The 21,158-nt window shown below is 37.7% G+C and overlaps 1 protein-coding gene across 4 annotated transcripts in view; it reads left to right on the top strand.

Annotated features, from left to right (window-relative positions):
* Window positions 1-21,158, top strand: part of puf (ubiquitinyl hydrolase 1 puf) — a 153,518-nt gene that overhangs the window by 51,429 nt on the left and 80,931 nt on the right. For all 4 annotated transcript variants that reach the window (XM_069827170.1, XM_069827163.1, XM_069827112.1 and 1 more), the window contains 8 exons: window positions 1,550-1,677; window positions 2,028-2,282; window positions 3,870-4,192; window positions 8,364-8,565; window positions 10,970-11,342; window positions 13,516-13,704; window positions 15,545-15,781; window positions 18,091-18,250. In XM_069827170.1, the coding sequence (XP_069683271.1) occupies window positions 1,550-1,677; window positions 2,028-2,282; window positions 3,870-4,192; window positions 8,364-8,565; window positions 10,970-11,342; window positions 13,516-13,704; window positions 15,545-15,781; window positions 18,091-18,250 (1,867 nt within the window). The remainder of the gene's footprint in view (window positions 1-1,549; window positions 1,678-2,027; window positions 2,283-3,869; window positions 4,193-8,363; window positions 8,566-10,969; window positions 11,343-13,515; window positions 13,705-15,544; window positions 15,782-18,090; window positions 18,251-21,158) is intronic.

The following is a 21,158-nucleotide window of genomic DNA, read 5'->3' as shown; positions in this document are numbered from 1 at the left end:
CCAAAGGTATGTTCCTAAGGATTTTATTGTCTGTTCATTTGTAATTCTTGATATTTTGGCTGAAACAATTTCATTACTAAAATCTAGCCATTCCATTTTCATAAAAGTGCGTTCACTCCAATCTGTCTTGACACATGTTAACAATATGCTTTATAGTTTCTATTTCGCCACATAATATACATCTGTCATTTCCTACATTACACCTAAAACCTGTCAATTTCCACACTCCCAACCTAATCCATGCAAAACCAATTCTAAGCATTTCTATCACATACTATTATTATATATGGCTCTTGACTCCATACAGTTTTAACTTCCCTGTAATTTATTTCCTTTATTACCGTACTCACAATTATGGCCCGTCTAACATGGATATAATCTAATGTTTTTGAAGGGATTGATAAGAGAAAATTATACCTATGTGACAAAAGTCATGGGGAAGCAAATTGTATGAAAAACTAAAAAAAATACAAAAATATTACATTGGTACAGAAGTTTTACATCCTAATTTTTACTCTGAAAGTTTAATTGCTAGTCGTATGACATTTAAGTGTAGTATTCCTACATTTTAAATAAATATCATGTTATTTTTCTACGAAGTCACCAATCACTTTATATGCATCTGCACCCTCTGTGAACAAGATGCTATATTCCACAGATCAGCATGAACCCTTTGTTTCAGCTCATAATGGTGGACCCAGGTTTCGTCTGCTGTAATGATGAGTGACAAAAAATATCCCCCTCATTTGCATAACAAATGTCTTTCCAGGCATCTGTTAGTGTTTTCGGTACCCACCAGGAACAAACCTTTCTGTAACAAAGCTCCTTAATGATGCGATGAAAGAGTAATGGAACAGAGAAAAATTCTCTCCGGGTTTTCAGCTCTACGTGCTGATGCTTTATCCACTAAGCCACACCGGATACCCATCCCGGTGTCAGACAGAATCGTCTCAGTTTAAGTTCCAACTCCGGTGTGGCTTAGTGGATAAAGCATCAGCACGTAGAGCTGAAAACCTGGTGCCAGAGAGAATTTTTCTCTGTTCCATTACTCTTTCATCGTATGATGACACAGAATATCTGCATGGAAATATCATATGTACTTCAGTACATTAAAATAATATATCCTTAATGATGGATAACTAAATATAGTATTTTAGGTATCTAGAAGGGTAAATGTGACAAAAAAACAATCATGGAAAATTTCGCGTGTATTGCTGTTAATAAAAAAAAGTGAGAGTAAAAAAATTGCCAGTCAACTTTTTTTTTTTCTCCTCAAGAAAATTATTGTTCCAGGAAGATTCACTTGGGGGTGGGAGATTAGAAGAGTAGAAATTTTTGGAAAAGCTTTTCTTTACAAAAACTGTGGCTGCTGTTGCTTTCAGAATCTTTTTCGTGTGACTGAAGGAAACATTTAAAATTTAAACAGGATCTCTCATTTGTTTGGGTTATGATCCAATTCAGTATCACCGCTGATAGGTTAGCCGCTTGTGCCTTGTTGTTAGGTCAGTATGTTGTTCTGGTGATGTGAAGTGTTGTTTATGTTTTCCAGGCTCAGCTAGGAGAAGGCTTGGCACTAGAGGCCGAAAAGGCATTATGTAACTTGTTATGCTTCAATACAGAGCGGTTAATCAGAATGAAATTTATAGAAGGCTGCCTTGAAAATTTAGCAAACAATTGGTATGTATATTATTTGTTTTGCGATTTTCATAATGTTCCATTTGCTCCTATTCTTTCTTGCCAGTAGAAATGTAGATTTGTTCATTCTGACATTTTTCATACCTTTTTTTTACCGATTGGTTTATTACCTTTTACTTTCTCAAAAAAAGCTTTTTGTTGCTGCAAAAAAATCAGATTCTAAATGTTCATACAAATACACATTTTTAACGTCACTGACATCAAATTTTGTTTCAATCCTTTTAGTGTTATTAAATATTGAAGAATTAAGTCGTCATACTTCTGCCTTATTGTTGTGAGATCAGTAATTGAAAAATATATGTGAAATTAACGTGTTTTTTCATGTGTTTCAGGTCTGTTGTAGTTTCTTTAAGGTTGTTACCAAAGTTATTTGCGTCTTTCCAACAATTTCGTGGGATGGACACCCATCAGATTACTACGTGGGCTGAAAGAGAGCATAATATGATGCAGTGTTTTTTCAATAATTTGAAAGTTTACACAAAAGAGGGTCCAAAGAGCAATCTTTACTCCCACCAGACTGAAATCCAAGTGCGATTGCAATTTTTATCTTCTGTTTTCTCTCCAGTTGGTTCACCTGACAGCTTTCGGTAAGAGAAATGTTACTTGCGTATTCTTTTGATTTTAGACACTGTGGATAGTATGGATGCTATGAAATAAAACTACAATTAAGCTGAACTAGAATATAATGTAGCGTTTGATTCTGCAAGTAACATCATCTGTTAACATTATCACATTGATTTAACCCTTAGGAGCTGTGCGTTCATCGTAGTGGCCAGCTAGTACTATGGTCATGATTTGATATAATATGTTATAAATTGTATATTATATATAAAATACGTTGATATTCTTTAATTTTATATAATATTAAGGACACTGCACTTGATTAAAAAACAAATTTTTTTGTAATTTTTTTTTAAGAAGCAAAAGTCATTTCAACTACAGTCAACTGAAACCCTGTCAGCTTCCATGTGTACCATTACACCGATTGTTTTACATGGGCCCTCCCCATCCTTTACCATACGCTCAATAAATTGACTGCAATGGCCGAGACGCGAATCTGCGATCTTAAGGTACGGTCACACGTCGCTACTTTTGCAGCGCTACAGTACAAAAAACTGCGCAACTCTCGTACTGCGACATGTGAACAACGGTGCAACCCAAAAAGTAGCGGCTGCCGAACCTGCTGCTCGCTACTTTTCCATGCTGCGCGCAACTTAAAAGTGGCGACGTGTGAACAGGGTTCTTAGGGTTGCAGCCGCAGCATTTTTGATATCGGTTTTGTTGAAACTTTTGCTGCGGTTGCGACCAGCGTTGCCACCCAAATGTGCCAATGATACTTTTATTGTTTGGATGTATTTTAATGTTAGATCTGATGAAAATAAATTATTTGTAACAGTTATTAAATGCACAACACAGTCTGAGCATAATTGCTGACGATATAATTCACTTTTTTAATTTTCTGTAGCGTAGTTTCAAACAGGAGGGTTGCCAACATTGATCACGTGAATATGCTGTTGGTTATCATTTAAGTATATAGGCGTTTTTAAAATATTTATAGTAAAAATAATGCCATTTTCTGAATATTAGCTAGGAGAGAAAAGCAAATAATAGATAAGTAAGCTTTCGCATGAGTTTCTTAATAATGCGAACATAACCACAAAATTTATATTGAGAAGTCAACACAGAGATGGAAACCTGCAGCATGACTGCGGCTGCAAAAGTAGTGCCTTGTGTGTGAACAGACTCGCAACCTCCAGTTGCAACTTTTGCTGCACTCGGGTTGCGCAGCATGAAAAGTAGCATGCAGCACGCTACTTTTGGCTTACGTGTGAACACGACAAGCAACTTTTACAGCTGCAGTACAAAAGTTGCGCAACAAAAGTAGCCACGTGTGACCGTAACTTTAGGTACAATTTGCTGGCCGGATATATCTTGTGCACGTTAAACCGCTCGAATAATGAATCCAACACGAATTTACCTGATTATGCAGGTATACGAACTCCTGGTTAAGTGTTAGAAATTTGCGTGTATTAAGTCTTCCGACTTCTAAAGGTTAAAGAAAGAAGAGTCGAGAATAAAGTTTCATTAATTTTCTTTTAATAAGTGTGTGCAGTGTTTTACACATCCTTCTTTCCTTTGGAGGTTACAGTGTAGCATGGATGTGTGTGTTTCAGCCTTAGTATAGATCAGGTGGACACGTTGTGGTCCTGCCTCGCAACAGACAGCCAGTGCAGCGACGAGCTGTTCAGCTGGCTGCTCAATCAAGCCAAGAGCAAAGAGCAGCATGCCCTGGGCATGGACGCCCTCAAGCACCTGTACATGAAGAAGCTGCCGTCTCTGGAGCCAGAGACCATCAGCATGACCGGACTGGGGCTATTCCAGCAGCTGTGCAACCTGGCCCGACTCGCCACTGCCCACCTCGAGAACCCCATCAAGGACGTGGACATCGTTGGCATGGATCACCTGTGGCGGATAGCACTCAGGGTTAATAATACAGGTTCGATGCTTGCTTTCAATTACTGGCTTTATTCTTTTCCTCAAACTTGTCGTTTTGTTGCTACTTCTCACCATCTATATAGTTTTTTGATTTGCCGTGAATGATGATTGTTTATACGATGAATTTTGTTGTTCAAGAGATGCTTTAAAATATGCAGTCTTAGTAGAAGAAATGCCAGAAAGGAGTTTTAATGCTCATCTATTTAAAATCAAACAATATCAGTATTGAATAATTTTGAGGGAAAAATTGTTCTGGGGCCGGGTATCGAACCCGGGACCTTTGATTAAACGTACCAACGCTCTACCAACTGAGCTACCTGGGAACTCTACCCGACAGCGATCAAACTTTTCCCCTCTATATCCACAGACCTCAAAGTGGCCTGACAATCGTCAAGCAACCAACATTGAGTGCACACTAACTCTGTGTGATTTAAATTGTGCTTTTTCTGTTAACGAACAGTGACGTGTATTATGCAAATCAAGCTTTCAGGTATAACTCCCTGTAAAGTTGAGTTGAATAATTTTGAGGGAAAAATTGTTCCGGGGCCGGGTATCGAACCCGGGACCTTTGGTTAAACATACCAACGCTCTACCAACTGAGCTACCCGGGAACTGTACCCGACACTGATCAAACTTTTCTCTCTATATCCACAGACCTCAAAGTGGCCTGACAATCATCAAGCAACCAACATTGAGTGCACACTAACTCTGTATGACTTAAATTGTGGTTTTTTCTGTTAACGAACAGTGACGTGTATTATGCAAATCAAGCTTTCAGGTATAACTCCCTGTAAAGTTGAGTTGAATAATTTTGAGGGAAAAATTGTTCCGGAGCCGGGTATCGAACCGGGATATAGAGGGAAAAGTTGGATTGGTGTTGGGTAGAGTTCCCAGGGAGCTCAGTTGGTAGAGCATTGGTACGTTTAACCAAAGGTCCCGGGTTCGATACCCGGCCCCAGAACAATTTTTCCCTCAAAATTATTCAAATCAACTTTACAGGGAGTTATACCTGAAAGCTTGATTTGCAATATCAGTATTATAAATTTGGAATATCTGGTTAGTTTGTTCTAAGTATACGAAATAGTAATGCTTACACAAAGAGGATGTTTTATCTCATGAACAATAATTGGACAGATGTTCGAAACAGGAGCACGACAAATCTATTGAAACCAGAACTGCAGACTGCAGTCGACTTCAACTATTACATGAAACAAACTGTCTCAAAATACTCTTAATTTAAGCCTAGCTGCCGTAGTGTAAAATAAGTCGTTTTGTAGTAACTGAACAGAATAATTTGCCAATTTTCTATGTGAAATTTTGTCGATTTCTAAGGGTGGAATTCATAGTCGTCACTTGTAAAATGAGTGAACCCTTAAGTAATAAGTGTTTGCTTATAATAAGGGTACCCTTAAGTCAATTCCGAATTCATAGACAACACTTATTTTCACGTAATGAGTGCTCACTTACAGCTGCCGGACATGACGTCATAACAAAAGCTGGCTCTCATTGAACTAATCGAAAGCAGCTCTACATGTGGAGTTGCTATAACAACGGGTTATCAATATTATTGTACCGAATAAGTTGTATACAGCAATAGTTTCATGATATGTTGGATTCTAGTTGCATGTTAATTATAGTTATAATCAGATATCCTACTAAATGGAACACATGTTCTGTAGTAGTGAATTTCTTAAATAAATAAAGCCTATTAGACCTACTAGGCCTATATAATACTGTATATTGAATTTATTAACATAGTGTTATATTTACTCTGTAATTTGCCAATTATAGCTACATTTTACATTTTTGGGTATGATATCTATACTTAACTATTTTTAAAATATTTTTATTTGGTATTTTTCATTTATATCTAGATCTGTGTTTTTTATTTAGGTAGTATCTATTTGTTGTTTTTTTTTTTTAATTTGTAATTTGTAATTACACTTGTATCTTTTTATCTCTTTTTTCATTTATGTTTCTTTAACAAATATCTGCACTGTCTATTGTAATTGGGGCTTTGCCCTGTTATAGAAATAAATGAATGAATCAATCAATCAATCAATCAATCAATGAATAAATAAATAAATAAGTACCGGTAAGTAAGTAAATAAATAACGATCAATTTGGCTAGAGCAACAACTTCGAATTGATCTGAAAACGATATCGCTTCTTAAATTCCAGTTCACCATACATTTCCAGAGGATTCTCCATGTCTCTAATATACCTTTTTGGGACATGTATATTTTCCTCATTTCATTCAACAAAATCCTCAAAATCATTCTCAGTATCCATTTTGAAAATGAGTGGTCATTTAAGGGTACAGATCAGCTCACTTAAGTAATCACTCATTATGTGAATGAGGGACAACTATGAATTAGAAATGAGTATAAGTAAACACTTAAGGGTTCACTCATTTATAAGTGACGACTATGAATTCCGCCCTAAGTCTCCCGTATTTCCTCCAATAAAAGTTGGGAATCTTATCTAGAAACTCAGTAAGATCAATAATATGAACAAATCAACCAAAAATGGAAAAAAGTAAAAGAAATCCATTCAGTGATTAAACAAATCCAAAGTTTAAATAAAATCATAACTCTTCAGAGGATTCCGGCACATTGTGGTTAAGCAGTAATGAGAGAGCCGACATTCTAGCAAAGAAAGACACTAAAATTGAACAAAAACAAAACTATAATTTTTCAATCATTCATTAAAACTAGTTATTAAAAATAAAGTTAAAAATAATTATAATGTCCAAATATTAAATACTACAGAAAATTCCCATTGAAAAAATTTACTAGAAAGATCTTATTTAATTCCTATTTCCTGCAGAGGACAGATATTCCAGTTTCTTGTGCCAAACGGTTTAGAGATTTTTGAGGGGTATGTTCTAATCTTTCACCAATCTCTTCTAATTTTTCTTCTGTAAGAACACTACGTTTTCTGTTTGAATTTCGATTGTTCACTGAGCCTGTTTCTTTAAATCTTTTAACAAGTCTTCTAATTGTTTCGACGGAAGGTACAGGTCTGTTTGGAAACTTTATTCGAAATTTACGTCTTGTTTTTGCACCGACCTTCTGCCTTTTATGTACTTATTGTACATATACACACGTTCACGCAATGAGAATTTGTTGGTAGGCATTACCTAAATACTGCACCGTGGCATTGTGGTCTAAGGCATCCTGCCTAAGACTCGCGTTACGGAATGCGCGCTGGTTCGAGTCTTCATGGGGGAAGAAATTTTCTCATGAAATTTCGGCCAGTGTATGGGACCGGTGCCCACCCAGCATCGTGATGCACTTGGGGAGTTATGATAGGTAGCAAAATCCGGTTACGCAAACTAGCTATAATGGCTGGGGAGCTCATCGTGCTAACCACACGATACCTCCATTCTTGTTGGATGATCGTCCACCTCTGCTTTGACATGTGGCTGTGAGGCCAGCAGCCGGCTGGTCGCTCTTGGCCCTTCATGGGCTGTAGCACCACGGATTATTATTACCTAAATACACAACAATCACAAAATTTTATACACTAACTTTGTTGTTGTTTTCTAATGCGAGGCGTTTGACAATAAAGTCATTTGACCTCTTGCACTCCAATATTTTTCAAAGATATTATCATGGTCAGCCACTGAAGCACAGATTTTGAGGTGTTCCGAATCCATTTCTTGGTTTGAGTTGCACAATGGGCAGTTAGGGGACTGATATATTCCAATTCTATGCAGGTGTTTGGCCAAACAATCATGGCCTGTTGCCAATCTAAATGCAGCTACAGACGATTTTCGTGGTAAATCGGGAATTAACTGTGGATTTTGATGCAGAGAGTTCCATTTTTTCCCTTGGGACTGTGTTATCAAATTTTGTTTGTTGAAGTCTAAGTATGTAGATTTAATAAATCTCTTCACAGAGTAATACGTAGATTTAGTAACAGGTCTGTAAGTAGCAGTGCTGCCCTTCTTTGCTAAAGCACACTAACTTTGTACACTTGAAGAATCAAGACTTCTGTAACATGACTTGTGACTACAGCGACTGCCATATGGTGACTGAGAATCTATTATGCCACAGCTCTAACAGTCCGTGCATCACAGAGAGCGGGCTGCCAATAACCCGCCGTTTTCTCGCCTCACGTCATAATAATGTGTCTGTATAAGTGACGTGTAATGGCGATGTTGACAGATGTGAGCATGGCTGCGATCCAGTACCTGAACAGCTACTATGTGGGCAGGCAGCTGGATCATGAGTCCGAGTTCGTGTCCCAGTGCATGGCGCATCTTGCCGCTGCCACGGCGGACCTCACACAGTTCGAGGAGTCCAGTCTTCTCTGCATTCAGCGGGCACTCTTATTGCTCAAAACTCATTTGGAAACTTTTAGAAAAAGGTAAGACAATTGTTCTTTAGTATCGCTATTACGGATTTAATTCCAGATGAGAGTGGGTGCTTTTGTAAGAGGCAGAAATATATCTCACAGGTGGACTGGCCGTTCTTAGTGAGTGGAAGAAATTACGCAGTAGCTCAAATCTCCTAACACCACACTGTTCATCAAGGGAAGTCGTCAAGCCCTATTTGGCTAATGTTAAAACTGCAATATTAATGACATGTTAACTCAGAACATACTAGGTATAGAAATATGATATTTTTACAGGATGTTTATGCATTCCTTGTGAGTGCAGACGGATTCGTTTTGATGGTAAAATATGTAATAGAAAAAAAGATATGGTTTTCATAAAGCTCTAAAATTTTCACAAAAATATCACTTTTTTTTTTTTTTTAATAAACTGTTACAGCAAACTCAATCAAAGGAATTTCACATCATCACAGGATTATCTGAAATATATGGTAAACATTTCATGGAGATGAACTAGTAGTTTCTGAGAAAATGGTTAATTTATGTTGAAAAAATGTTGTTCTTGTTTTCTAATGCCAGGGATTTGACAATAAAGTCATTTGACCTCTTGCACTCCAATATTTTTCAAAGATATTGTCATGGTTAGCCACTGACACACAGATTTTGAGATCTTCTGAATCCATTTTTTGATGAAAATGGCAAGTTGTAACCGATTTAAGTGAACACCGTGTTGAAAAAATATAGTTTTAAGTAAATCATGTTTAAAGTAAAGATTTCCGTAAAAAAATCACTTATTACAGAAAAAATGTTTTAAAACTCTCCTGGTTGGTAGTCCTCCTCTTCTTTTCATCCTGCTGCTCTCCTTCTCTTGGATCTTGCCTCTTTGATTGTGTTTGTTACTGCTATCTCATTTTGTAATGTGTCCAAGTTCGCCATGTTTTTCGAGGTATTATCCTACTTGAATACCTAGATCCTTAACGCCTGTATTCTTGCAGTATATCCATCATTTAATGTGAGTACAGCATCTAGTACACCAAGTTCCAACATTGACATATCAACAAAGACATTTTTTGGAACTCGGTACCAAACAATGTTATTGCTCAGTATCCGGATTTTAATCCCATGGGGTCAACTTCAGAGGGCTGTAACACCATATATGGAGGAAATAGAGAATGCTGGAAACTTTCAGACTGCTCTAATTCATGCTTGGTATAATCTTCTGCAAGAAGACATTGAACATCTGATTTCAAGCATGCCAAGTCGATGCCAAGCAGTGTTGCACGAACAGGTCATACTCGTTACTAATAACTGGATTCATTTCAACCTGTATGGAATTATTCAATTTTTTCCTGTCAAAATGTTTCTAACATTTTACTCAACTTTGATGAACATTTAAACTGGAATAACCAAGTAACCCATATTACCAAAAAAGTGCTTTCCATACTACATTCCTTAAACAGCATTAGAAAATTCCTCCCGCTATCACTCAAGAAAATACTAGTGGAAACACTAGTAATGCCCCACTTCCATTATTGTGATTTTCTACTGACTGACCTCAATGTCAACCAGTCGCAAAAATTACAACGTGTTCATAATTCTTGTGTTCGCTTCGTCTGCGATGTCCGTCGCGCTGACCACATTACCCCATCATTCCAAACTCTAAATTGGCTACGGCTTAACGAACGTAGAAATTTTCATTCTCTTGTTCTCCTTTTCCAAGTCCTTCACACCTCTACACCTACCTACCTTGCCTCCCGTTTCAGTTACCTGTCATCATATCATAATCTCTTCACACGCACGCAAAATAGCCGCATACTAGCCATACCAACACATAAGACATCATCGTATTCATCATCGTACACAATCTCGCTCTCGCGCTTGTGGAATACCCTACCCAGTGACATCAGAGACTGTCGGAATGTAGTAGCGTTCAAAAGCAAACTTATTAAGCATTTTCTTACTGCGTAGAGTAGGTTTAATTTTTACTTAATCAATAAAAGAAATGCTTCTCTCTTCTTAACTTTTACAATAAACTGTCTAGCTTTTATTAATCAGTTAATCTTTTAGTACTTTGATTTTTATTGTATTGGTAAATTTAATATTAATTGTAATTATAATTGTAATTGTATTCTTAATATTGTAGTTGTAATCCCCTGGTAGAGGGGAAGAGAAGGTCTGATGGCCTTATCTCTACCAGGTTAAATAAATAAATAAACATACAGCATTTCAGTTATTGTTTAGTTTTCAACATAAAAAATAAAAATAATCATTTAAATTTACTTGATTTGTTTGGTAGTCAAGGTAATTTATTTCTTAGATAAGGTAATATCCATTTCACTGCTATGAATAAGAAACTGAAGCAAATAATGTACTTTTCCTTTTTTTTTTTTGAGCGGTGTAGTTTTCACGTGTACTGATTGTGTGAATTTTTTCACAGATATGCATATCATTTACGAAGATGGACATTAGAAGGACACGGTGTAGGTAGCCATGTGCAATTAATGATCGGAGAAAGAGGTTGTTTGCCGTTGCGAGTGGTGATCCAGCCAGCGGGCATGGCAGAGAAAGGAACCCTGGAGCTGCTAAGCAGTGACTACGTAGCGGACCTGCGGGCAGAAGTGGCCAAATGGTGGGAGACATTGCAGGCAAAATGTGCCGGCGATAAGAACAGCTCTGTGCCTGCAGGCAGCACTCCTGTGCTGGGTTCTCTCCTCACAGAGGGGCCCATCAGGATGATCACTCAGGGACAGGAACTCACTACTGAATTTGATGAGAAAACGCTGCAAGAAATGGGATTTAAGGACCTTCAGGTTTGTAATGTTTGCAAGTTGTATAGAACAGATTTCAGTCAGACATCAACCTTTTACTGTTGTAGATCGAACACAACTGCCGAGGAAATAGTGTGTACATTCCTCTTAATCAAGCATGTGAAGTTTTTGTGTTGCGTAATATGGACAGATAACACAGGCTGAAAAGACGTCAAGGTTACGATATTAGTATACAGTTGACTTCCAGTCAGTGCAGTTCAGTTTAGTTCATTGCAGTGTAGTACACATTATAACAGAGAATCTTCATTTATAAAATATGTTGTTGTTGTTTTCTAATGCCAGGCGTTTGACAATAAAGTCATTTGACCTTTTGCACTCCAATATTTTTCATATTGGAGTGAAAATGGCAAGTTGTAGCCGATTTAAGTGAACACCATATTTTAACGTTTTGGTGGCTACTTCATTCACACACAACCCCCAGAATGTCTGGAGGACCACACCTGCTGTTGGTCGACGGGTCCATTGGACCTAGCTGGGAGATCTTGTTGATCACCAGCTTTCCCTCCTTAAGCCACTGGAGGACGATTTTAGTGCCATAGCAGGTCAGCACTAGGAACAGAAAAGTAGAAAGAGGAGGAAGGAAAGGGAAATGAACCCCTAGGCTCATTTATGATATATACAGGCTGTTTCAAAAGTTCTGGTAAAAAATTTAGAGCTGAGAAGTAAAAATGAAGAGAAGTGAAAAAGTTCCAGTAAACGTGGGTCTGCAAATCAACTGTTACGAGATGTCATTATGCCGTTTACTAGTGTTAGTGTATGTGTTAGTGTTCGTGTAAGTGTAGTGCAGGGAGTGGATGAGTATGATGATGAAGGTGAGGAAGAGAGAATAGGCCAGCATGTAGCCTACTTCTGTCGAATAGCACCAAGGGGGTCGCCAGGCTTAACGCCTCCATCCGACAAACGAATCAGTATCAACAGTGACATATGCCTTGTCTTTCTATGCACTGCAGGGAGGTTTGGGATTTAACCCAGGCATATTGGTGCACAATTAGTGATTAGAAGTTGTGCACCGCCATCTCTCTTAGTCCCGAGGTAGAAATTTTATATGAAAAATTTCTGACCCTGCTGGGAATCGAACCTGGGCCGGTTAGTTTGGAGGCAGATGCACTACCACAGGGCTAACTCAGCGGACTGTGATGTATGTATTAAAAGGTGTTTTTTTGTCAGGTTGTGTCAGTTTTAAGCCGAAAATGTTTTTAGGATTTTAGATGCATGCTCTTAAAGTGTTTACCTGACTGAAACAAGGTAGCTGCATTACGTAAAGAAGTTTCCATGGAAAGGTTTAAATCATCAATGTCACACATAGTGGAAAACAGGAACATATTATCAGCAAACAAAATTGAATCACAGTTTATATATATTATTTTATTTAGTATCTAATATATTTTGTTGGGGTGATGGGAAGAATTAATGAACTCTTTTGGTATCTATTTGTTGTTTTATACTTTATTGGCATCTTTACATTTATTGGATGGTATATTTTATATTTATAATTTTTACCAGCCTCATGGTCTAGTGGTCAGAGCTTCTGGCTATAGTTCATGAGGTCCTGGGTTCGATTCCCGGTTAGAGCACAGGAATTTTTCCTTAAAGGGGATTATTCCTGTGTTCGTCCATTGTCTGGAATTTAAGTTAAGTTTAGATTTAAGACCTCTCCTGGCACCACATTATCATAATCATCCTATCACATCATCGGGGTAATGTAACTCCGCCTTCCAGGCACCCCAACCTCAGAAGTGGGTTACAGCTAAGCCATGGTCAGGAGAGAAGACCAGAAATGTCAAAAAGACAACCTGGTGGCATGGATAAAAAAAAATATTTATAATTTTCTTGATTTGTTATATATTCCTTTAAGATTAAAAGCTATATCATGAATCATAATCAGGAAAAGCGGTGGGCCAATAACCGAGCCTTGAGGAACACCTTTATCAATATTATTATTCCAGTAGAGTGGCATAAATTGTTATAAAAGACATTTTTCGTTTCTTACTATGTATTATAAAATTTGATTCATATAACAGCAACTTACTAATATTTTCTGTTACATCACTGAATCCATATTTCTAATTACCGCATATTATGGTAACACAAAATGAAAGGTATAAAGCCATTGGCTTTAGTGCTGGAATTTTTCATGTAATTTTCGTATTAACAGATGGTTTTCATCTCGATGGGAGCTTCAAGGCAGCAGAAGAAGCGTGATTCTCTGGATACACCGTCAGTCCTGCCTCCTCCACCACGTGAAAGCTTGCCCACATTGCTGCTTCTGCAGCCACAGTATTTCGAGCAGCTGTTCCGTCTCATGCAGACTCTGAGTTCAATGAAGACTATTGTGAAGGGCGGGGTGAGTTTATTTTGGTCTGGTGATATTTTAGAGTTTCTTCCTATCAAGTACAGAGGCAGAGAGGGAGAGGAGTAGCACTGGGTCAGTCTGGAAATAACGAAATTTTTATAAATACTGTAGATGCGAAATAAAACGTATGTTTAGTTGCTACACTGGTCATATTCATAGATGTTGTTCAAAATATTTATCATGGTGCTGAATGTAAAGCTCAAAGCATTTGACTTTAATCTTGAAGACTTTAATCAAAGTCACTGTTCAAGCTTTATTTGTAAGATTTGATATATTGTTCTCCGGATCAGTTGTTTTCTGGTTGTTTTGGCAAATACAGTAAACCCTCGTTAAGACGAATCTCAAAGGACCGAAAAATCGCATGTTCGTTTTAACGAAGTTCGTCTTATCCAAATTCTGATCGATTTTTGTTACAATGAATCCACTATCACTCTTTCCGTTCAAAGCACTTTCTCATGATTTGTAGTTAGTAATAATGCATTTCGAATTACGTACCTGTGAACCTTTCTGAATACTGTATTAGAAGAATGTATCATCAATACTTACAGTTTAGAGAAGTCTCCATATCTGGCCTCTTGCCATCTTTTCCTTGGTTGGTCCAAGTTCCTCTTCCAGATATAGAGGTTATCCAGTTTATAAAAATTATCACTTTTATTACCACAATTAATTTAAATAATTTGAATAATTTCGAGGGAAAAATTGTTCCAGGGCCGGGCATCAAACCCGGGACCTTCGGTTAAACGTACCAATGCTCTCCCAACTGAGCTACCCGGGAACTCTACCAGACACCGATCCAATTTTTCCCTCTATATCCACAGACCTCAAAGTGGGCTGACAACCGTCAAGCAACCAACATTGAGTGCACACTAACTCTGTGTGACTTAAATTGTGGTTTTCTGTTAACGAACAGTGACGTGTATTATGCAAATCAAGCTTTCAGTGTAACTCCCTGTAAGGTCCCGGGTTCGATACCCGGCCCCGGAACAATTTTTCCCTCGAAATTATTCAAATCAACTTTAAAGGGAGTTATACCTGAAAGCTTGATTTGCACAATGAATTTAATTTAAATCACTTCTAATCCACTTATATTGCCCTCATATTGTTAAAACATTCCAGACCCTCAGATTCCACTTGTTCATATTTTGCTGCACAAATTCGCTTAATTTTTCTTGGTGAAGAACCAAAAGCTGCAGGAGCGTCAATTTTATCTTTGTTTTTATTATGGTTGAAGGAGAAGATTTTGGACTAGAGTTTTTGTCATAGTACCGTGAGACACTTCATTCAAAATTTTAACTTTAGTTTTGATCTCTATAGATTTTTTCCTTTATTTACTCATATTGTTGCTCATATTGAAGTGTTTATATGGACACTGGCTGTGAGAAACTAACAGTTAAATCACTTTGTTTGCTGATGCTCTGGATTTTGCTTATTGCTTGACCTGTGGTAGATGACTGCTTATTTATTGTAGTATCTGGTTGTTTGCAGGTTGTGCATTGAGATGAGATGTGGATGTTCAGTCTGTGAAGTTGTACATGTTCAGTACGAAATCAGAAGCCAAATTTTTATTTTCTAAAATGCTTCCTCATTTTTTTTTTTTTCAAACATATTTGTGATTGATTTGTGTACAAAGCTGCCTTATCTTTGCCAATATTTACCCTAACTCTATGAACGTAGCTTGTGCTGGAAAACAAAGACCCCTTAGTTCAACAGAAACTTTCTGGTGTGCATCATGGGCACTTGTAATGAATGAATGATGAAGTCAACCGAGAGACGAACTCGGGCCCTCTGGCCTACAAGCCACCAGGTATAAGTGCTTGTTGGTGTTTTGCAGAACCAGATCCCGCATACCAAGGCACAAGTTCTGTCACGCCGGGTGTGGGACATCCTCACTCTGCTGCCCACTAGTCCAATCTTGCTGCGGGGATTCCAGCAACTCGAGAGTTCAGAGAACATATCACTACAGCAGCTGCTAGACCCTGCAAGCCCTCAGAAGCTCATGTACTCCCTGTACATCGTGGAGTCGCTGAGCAGACCGAGTGCTTCAACAAAGAAGAGCAAGTCTTCCTCTGTAAGTTGCTAATAAAGGTACAGAGCTGCTGTCAGAACATTCCAACCCATTACTGTCTCTTTGGTTTAGTTATCTACAGGGTGATCTAGAAAATGTATCTGTACAAATGATAGGGATTTCAGTCTGTCACACTCCGATTCCTTGCAACAGCCCTCTTACCTAACCACATCTACTAACCAGCTGTCTACAGGATGTGGTTTACAGTTATCTACAGGGTGATCTAGAAAATGTCATCTGTAGAAATGGTAGGGATTTGAGTTTGTCACACTCCGATTCCTTGCAACAGCCCTCTTACCTAACCACATCTACTAACCAGCTGTCTACAGGATGTGGTTTACAGTTATCTACAGGGTGATCTAGAAAATGTCATCTGTACAAATGATAGGGTTTGAATTTGTTACACTCCGATTCCTTGCAACAGCCCTCTTACCTAACCACATCTACTAACCAGCTGTCTACAGGATGTGGTTTGAAGGTATCTGCAGGGTGATCTAGAAAATGTCATCTGTAAAAAATGGTAGGGATTTGAGTTTGTTACACTCATATCCCTTGCAACAGCCCTCTTACCTAACCACATCTACTAACCAGCTGTCTACAGGATGTGGTTTACAGTTATCTACAGAGTGATCTAGAAAATTTCATTTGTACAAATGATAGGGATTTGAGTTTGTTACACTCCGATTCCTTGCAACAGCCCTCTTACCTAACCACATCTACTGACCAGCTGTCTGCAGGATGTGGTTTACAGTTATCTACAGGGTGATCTAGAAAATGTCATCTGTACAAATGTTAGGGATTTGAGTTTGTTACACTCCGATTCCTTGCAACAGCCCTCTTACCTAACCACATCTACTAACCAGCTGTCTACAGGATGTGGTTTACAGTTATCTACAGGGTGATATAGAAAATGTCATCTGTACAAATGATAGGGATTTGAGTTTGTTACACTCGGATTCCTTGCAACAGCCCTCTTACCTAACCAGCACGCAAGTGCTGCAAGAAAACCAGCTTTCACAGTTTTTAGGCTTTCATGGCAGATGTGATCAGGTTTAAGCTTTGGGTGTTCCACTGTGTCCTGGAACTTGATATTTCCGACATACAAGTTCCATATCAGGTATTTCTACATGCAAAAGATAACAAATATGCTCAATTAGGAAAGAAATTTCAAACTAAACCATCCTCTCCTCTTAAGAATTATTACTCTGCACCAGAAAGTTTTCAGATATCGTACTTTGCTATTCCTTTTGATGCTATTTTTAGTAAGGAAAAGAAGAAGATAAAAGGAGGGGAATGTAAGTTTGTGTGAAGCACCCTTTATTTAGTTATTTATTTATTTATTCATTCATTCCATTCATTTATTTATATATTTATTTATTCATTTGTTCATTTATTCTTCCATTCATTTATTTAAGCCACTTGCGTGGCTCAGTCAGTTAAGGCGCTTGCCTGCCAGTCTGAAGTTGCGTTCAGGTGTGGGTTCGATCTCCGCTTGGGCTGATTACCTGGTTGGGTTTTTTCCGAGGTTTTCCCCAACTGTAACGTGAATGCAAGGTAATCTATGGCGAATCCTCGGCCTCATCTCGCCAAATATCATCTCGCTATCACCAATCTCATCGACGCTAAATAAGCTAGTAGTTGATACAGCGTCATTAAATAACCAACTAGAATAAATTCATTTATTTATTTAATTATTTACTTATTCACTTATTCATTCATTTATTAATCTCTTCTTTTATTCGTTTATATATTTATGCATTTATTCATTTATTTGTTTATGCACTTAGTGACTTATTTATGCATTTATTTATTAGTTACATATTTATTTACTTATTTATATATTTTAATTTATTTTATTTTATTTATTTTATGTAATTAATTTATTTTATTAATTTTATGTAATTTATTTAATTTAATTTATTTATTTTTTATTTATTGTTTGTTTGTTTGTTTACTTGCTTACTTACTTATTTACACGATTTTTGTATGAAAACTTAAATAACATCTTGTTGAAGCAAAACTTATTTCATATGCATACTTCTAGAAATCGATTTTTGCACAAACAAGGTAATAATCCATGCAGTGAGAGCATATTAATTACATTTTAAAAGGAATTCTTCAACAGAGGAAATCAATCTGATTTATTGACCTGAGCGTGCATAACAGAAGTGAAGTTAGACATTTTCTAGGTTGAGGAATTCCCTGTATGTGCTGTAGTTAATACCAGACATTGATGAATTATTGCTTGGTCGATTGAGGAGTGGTTTTAATTTAAACGACATGCTAATAATTTTGACTGCTTGTCTGTGCAGGTAAATAACCATGGACCAACAGACAGCTCCGTTGCTGAGGGAACTAAGGATAATTCTTCATCTTCATCATCATCAACAACATCGTCTTCTTCTGGGAGTTGGAGTCAGACGTTTATACAACACGGAGGGCTTCGCCATCTGTTTGACATCTTCATGTCAGGTACGGTCCTATCTGTATCATAGTCCTCAGTAGTCTAGTGCTTACGGGCTATTCCAGCTGAAATCGACCGAAAAATAGAGAAAATTGACCTTGCAATTTTTAAATACAATGAAACTTTTTCTGTCCGTAGACAACTGTGATACAATGCTTTGTGCAAAGTTTGAGGCATCAGAACTTCATAGTGTTTAAATTTAAAATATTTAAATTTATCGTATTTTCATAAAATTAGCAACTTTAAACTGTTGTGGCTCCGAAACCCTTTCACCCAATGATCAAAATCATGGTTTATTTTGATGCTGGGAAACTAAAGTTTATATTGACATGTAAACAGATTTTCTTACTTTTTATGGAAATGGAGAAATTTAGATTTTTCTTCATTAAGACGCCTTTGCCCACGAAAAAATATTTTTAAAATATATGGTTAGATTTTGCATTGAAAGTACAAATAAACACATATTTTTTTACTGGTGCAACGTTAATAAGAAAGTATTGAAAAATCAAATAAATAAAATAAATAGTACGCGCGTGAACTAACCAGCTGACTGTGAGGCAGGAGCTAGCCTAGGCAAGCAAGGCCAGGAGACAAACACGTGATGTGTTGTCTAGTAGCGCATAGCTGGGCTAGCTTTATCACAGGTTTTCATAAACACAGGAGTAAAATGACACCCAATGCTCGCTTATCTTCAGCTCTCGGCCAGTTCGTGCTGTACTGCGCCGTTCAAGTCCAGGCGTGTGAAAATAATTTATTTAATACCCTCGAAACTTATTGCCGTGACACTAAGCAAACAATGCCGAATCCCTCTTAATAATGCAAGGTTTTTTCTCAATATTTTTTTACATTTTTACAAATGGCCAAAAAGCCTAAAAGCAAGTAAAATCAGATTATCTGTCTCTCTGTGTACAATAAAAATAAGGATTACTTCTTATCATAACCTACCAAATGTCAGCTTCAAAATAAGCTCCCGTTCAATGTTCTGCAGTAAATGGTTCCAGAGTTCTGAGCGCTGAAAGAGGCTTGTTTTTATAAAATACGCTAAATTTGTCGCTCAATAATACGAAAACCGTTTGACTTTCGATAGTATATTTTTGAAAATGCACTCCCCTCAGCACCTTGTATAAATAGGGAAAAAATTAGAGTATAAAAAAAATGCGAGGTTTTTTTACTGATCGATTTCATATGGAATAGCCCTTACGGTTTGTCTTGAGGTTTGTGGGTTCATATCTAGTCAAAGTCTTTGGATTTTGAAGATACGAATTCTAAGTACAAGTTCCATTAGAGTTCCTGTGTCGTGGATTTACATAGGATTGGCGAAAAACAGTTTTATACTGGTTTTAAACAGTGCCATGAAATAGTGCGGTTTTTTTTAATTTGTTGTTGTTGTTGTTGTTAACTAATGCTGAGGTCTTGGCAGTAAAGCCATTAACTGTCTTGCTCTCCAATATTTATTACACACAGTGGGTTTAGAGGAAAGGGCTGGACATCGCTGAAGATGATTCTGATCCATTTTTTCATGAAGACTTGCACAGTGGACAAAGTGGTGAAGAAATAATTCCTATTTTGTATTGACGAACAGTCATGCCCTGTGAGTAATAGAGAGGATACAACTGCATTTTTTCTTGGAAACTCAGGAATTATGTTTTGTTAATCATTGAGACACTTCCATATTTTATTACTTGAAATTTCGTGGAAATGGTAAGATATTGTGACAGCGACGTGAGAATCGAACTCACCACCAGCATCCCGCATGAAAGCAGATCGCACAGGCTGCACGGAACATTGAGTGACGTCGCGCGGTGGAGAGAAGAGAGAGGGTGTATTACGTCACGCGACGAGTTTGCGCGCGCATCTGGTGCTGGTAGAGAGGAGAGGGCCCTGGATTTCTCTGGAATGCCATCTCTAGAGACGGGTGGAACCTTCGAGGTTACGTCGCTGTGGTTATAAATTACGGTCGCGAAGGAACGACGGCAGTTTTAGAGTTTTCAGTTATTCAGTCAGTGAGAAAGCCAGAGCAAGCAAGCCAGCCGGAGTTCGACTCGAGTGTGCGTCCGCATCTGCGTCAGCATCCGAAGACCTGAGTTCGAGTGCAGTGGACCGCAGTTGGAGGGACCTGAGTTCGAGTGCAGTGGACCGCAGTTGGAGGGACCCGAGTTCGAGTACAGTGAACTGTCTCTGAAGGTCTGTGGTTCGAGATACCGTGAACTCGAGTGACTGAGATAGAAGAACTGTGAACTGAGAACTGATAGTTCTGATTTGTAAATAGTGCTTTGTAAATATTAGTTAAGATTAACAGTTCATTGTTGTGCGTAATAGTCCAAGTAAATTGTCATTGTCGTCGGTGGAGTGCTATAACGAATACTGTGTTGAGTGAAGATCCAATTGTTGACGAGAGCGTTTAAGGTGAATTGTAGAAAGGAATTATTGTTGTGACGAATAAATTACATTGTTGTTACTAATAAAATTCACAATATTATATCTTGATATTGAGTTGATTAATCTTTGAACTGTTGGGAATGGTAAAGTTGACATGTGGTTTTGTAAAATGATATTTCCCTTTTAGCAAGGTTATCAGCAAGAGATGCGAAACTAGGCGAACATTCACCATAATATTTATGAGACTACGTTCAAAATACGTTACGAATAGTGGAATGGTTAGGAAATGGATCAAACAGTTGATTAAAGGTCGTGGGAGTGTGCATAACTAGTCATGAAAGGTCTGACCTTCTGCGATCAGTGGTGATTTAGTGAACACAGTCGATGCTGATGTTTGTGAGGACAGACAGTTTGCAAATTCAGCACTTTATTTGATTTTCCTGCAAATTTGAAGGACACTTTCTCTACGAAATTGTACTAGGTGCTGAAGACAGTCTGAGGAAGGACAAGAACAACTGGGTTGCCAGTGCATTGACC

Source organism: Periplaneta americana, chromosome 1, assembly GCF_040183065.1.
Source record: "Periplaneta americana isolate PAMFEO1 chromosome 1, P.americana_PAMFEO1_priV1, whole genome shotgun sequence".
Lineage (NCBI taxonomy): Eukaryota > Metazoa > Arthropoda > Insecta > Blattodea > Blattidae > Periplaneta > Periplaneta americana.
The sequence above is the reverse complement of the archived record's forward strand: the minus strand, read 5'-3'. Positions and strand labels throughout refer to the sequence as shown.